The following is a 1,768-nucleotide window of genomic DNA, read 5'->3' as shown; positions in this document are numbered from 1 at the left end:
TCTGGGCACAATAACAATATCTGAAGTCTAAGAGTATTCCAACATTCCTTTGTGTAAACAGCATTCATTGACAAAAGCTTTTTGGAACTTTTCTTAATTTGTTTTATTTATTTATTTATTTAAATCCAATTGGCCAACATATAGTACATCATCAGTTTTTGATATAATGTTCAGTGATTCATTAGTTGTGTATAACAGCCAGTGCTCATCACATCACACGCCCTCCTTAATGCCAAAAATAATAGGATTATACATATCCATGCAACTCACCTCACTGAACAGGAGATGGGATAGATAAATTTGTTAATGTTTTTAGCTATCCACTTTATCAGCTGTACCTTTATGATCATACACTAACTGTACTTTTGCAGTTGTGGGGAGAAAGGACAAACCCTTTTCTTTTTATCTTACTTTTATATATATATTTTTTTTACCAGAACATAAGAACACCTATAGTTTGAGTCAAGTGCTAGGATTCCGGTATTTAGCACCAACAGGAAAACACAAACTTAAAAAAGCTCAAAACAAACATTTATAGAAAAAGGCATGCAGTGTTTTGTGAGTAGGGGTATAACATAAGATTTGAAAGCTAAACTGTGGAGTGTTAGCTAAGGGAAGGTGAGGTGAGAGATGCCCGTTCCTGGCAAAGGGGAAAGACGGGTGAAGGCCCAAGGGCACTGGAGGGGGTTGGAGGCTCAGGGCTGGGAGTCCCACGGGCTGCAGGGGGAGAGCCAAAGGGGAGGTGAAGCTGCAGCTGGCCTTGCAGACCAAGTGAGGGGCTCTGGGGTCTGCTTTAAGTGCAGTGGAAAGCCTCTGAAATGTTTTAGCAGGGAACAACACAATCAGATCTGCATCATTAATAGTTTCTAGAACCTTACTTTCATCAGCAGCAGACAATAGTTTTCCTCAAAGAGGACCTCAATAAATTGTTCTCCCTACGCGGCTCATTGCACAGTAGACACTCTAAATCTGAAATAAGCAACAACACAGAATTGTTACCCATGTGTGTTGGCATAAGCTGAATTCAAGGACCCAAAACATTTGAACAGGAAGTTTTTTACCCTCTTTTTATTCCTTAAGTAAAACATTGCCCCACAGGTGTTCCCACCCATTCCCACAAGCAAAAGGCTTATTCCTATTGTATGATATCAGAAAAGGGGCCTTAACTGTTTCGCCTCAGTTTACTGTCTTGAAATGGAGAACAAAGTGTCCCCAGAACTCATAGCCCCTGTCATCCCACTAGAGTATTAGTGTCAAGGACATTGGGCTCCCGGTAAAGTCAAAGAGGCGTCAGCCCACTTCCTGCCCAGAGCAGTGTTTCAGCCTAAGATCCAACCTTTGGCCTCACTCAGTTCCTTCTGGCCCTTCTAGGGACGCGAAAGCTGCGGTGGTGACTGGCATGGAGCTGAAGGACATGAGCCTGGAACAGCTGGATGAGCTTTTAACCAACTACCCAGAGATCGTCTTTGCCCGGACATCCCCCCAGCAGAAGCTGATCATCGTGGAGGGCTGTCAAATGCAGGTGGGTGGACAGCAGCACCCAGAGAAACTGTCACTGTCCTGGGGAAATGCAGGGCTGAGATCTGGATCCCAGATCAGGCCTATGACACTTTCTAAACCTCTTCAGAGACAATTCTTTGCCCGTCTTCATCACTTTACATTTCTACCCTCTCAGGGGGCTGACCCCCCACCCTCCTTTGAGATCATCCTGCATGCAGGGCTTTCTGACAATGAAACATTTGGTCCTGTGGTAGGTGTGCATATAGAA

At 44.0% G+C, this 1,768-nt stretch overlaps 1 protein-coding gene across 1 annotated transcript in view; it reads left to right on the top strand.

The window, feature by feature from the left end:
• Positions 1-1,756, top strand: part of LOC118026855 (potassium-transporting ATPase alpha chain 2-like) — a gene marked incomplete at its 3' end in the record, with an annotated part of 21,602 nt that extends 19,846 nt beyond the window's left edge. The window contains 1 exon segment of the mRNA XM_035029898.1: positions 1,372-1,756. Within this exon segment, the coding sequence (XP_034885789.1) occupies positions 1,372-1,756 (385 nt within the window).
• Between the last annotated feature and the right edge of the window lie 12 nt (positions 1,757-1,768).

This window comes from Mirounga leonina, unplaced genomic scaffold (assembly GCF_011800145.1).
Source record: "Mirounga leonina isolate KUSES-001 unplaced genomic scaffold, KU_Mleo_1.0 Mir_337, whole genome shotgun sequence".
Taxonomy (NCBI): Eukaryota; Metazoa; Chordata; class Mammalia; order Carnivora; family Phocidae; genus Mirounga; species Mirounga leonina.
Note: the sequence above shows the minus strand (reverse complement) of the source record. Positions and strands in the feature narration are given on the sequence as shown.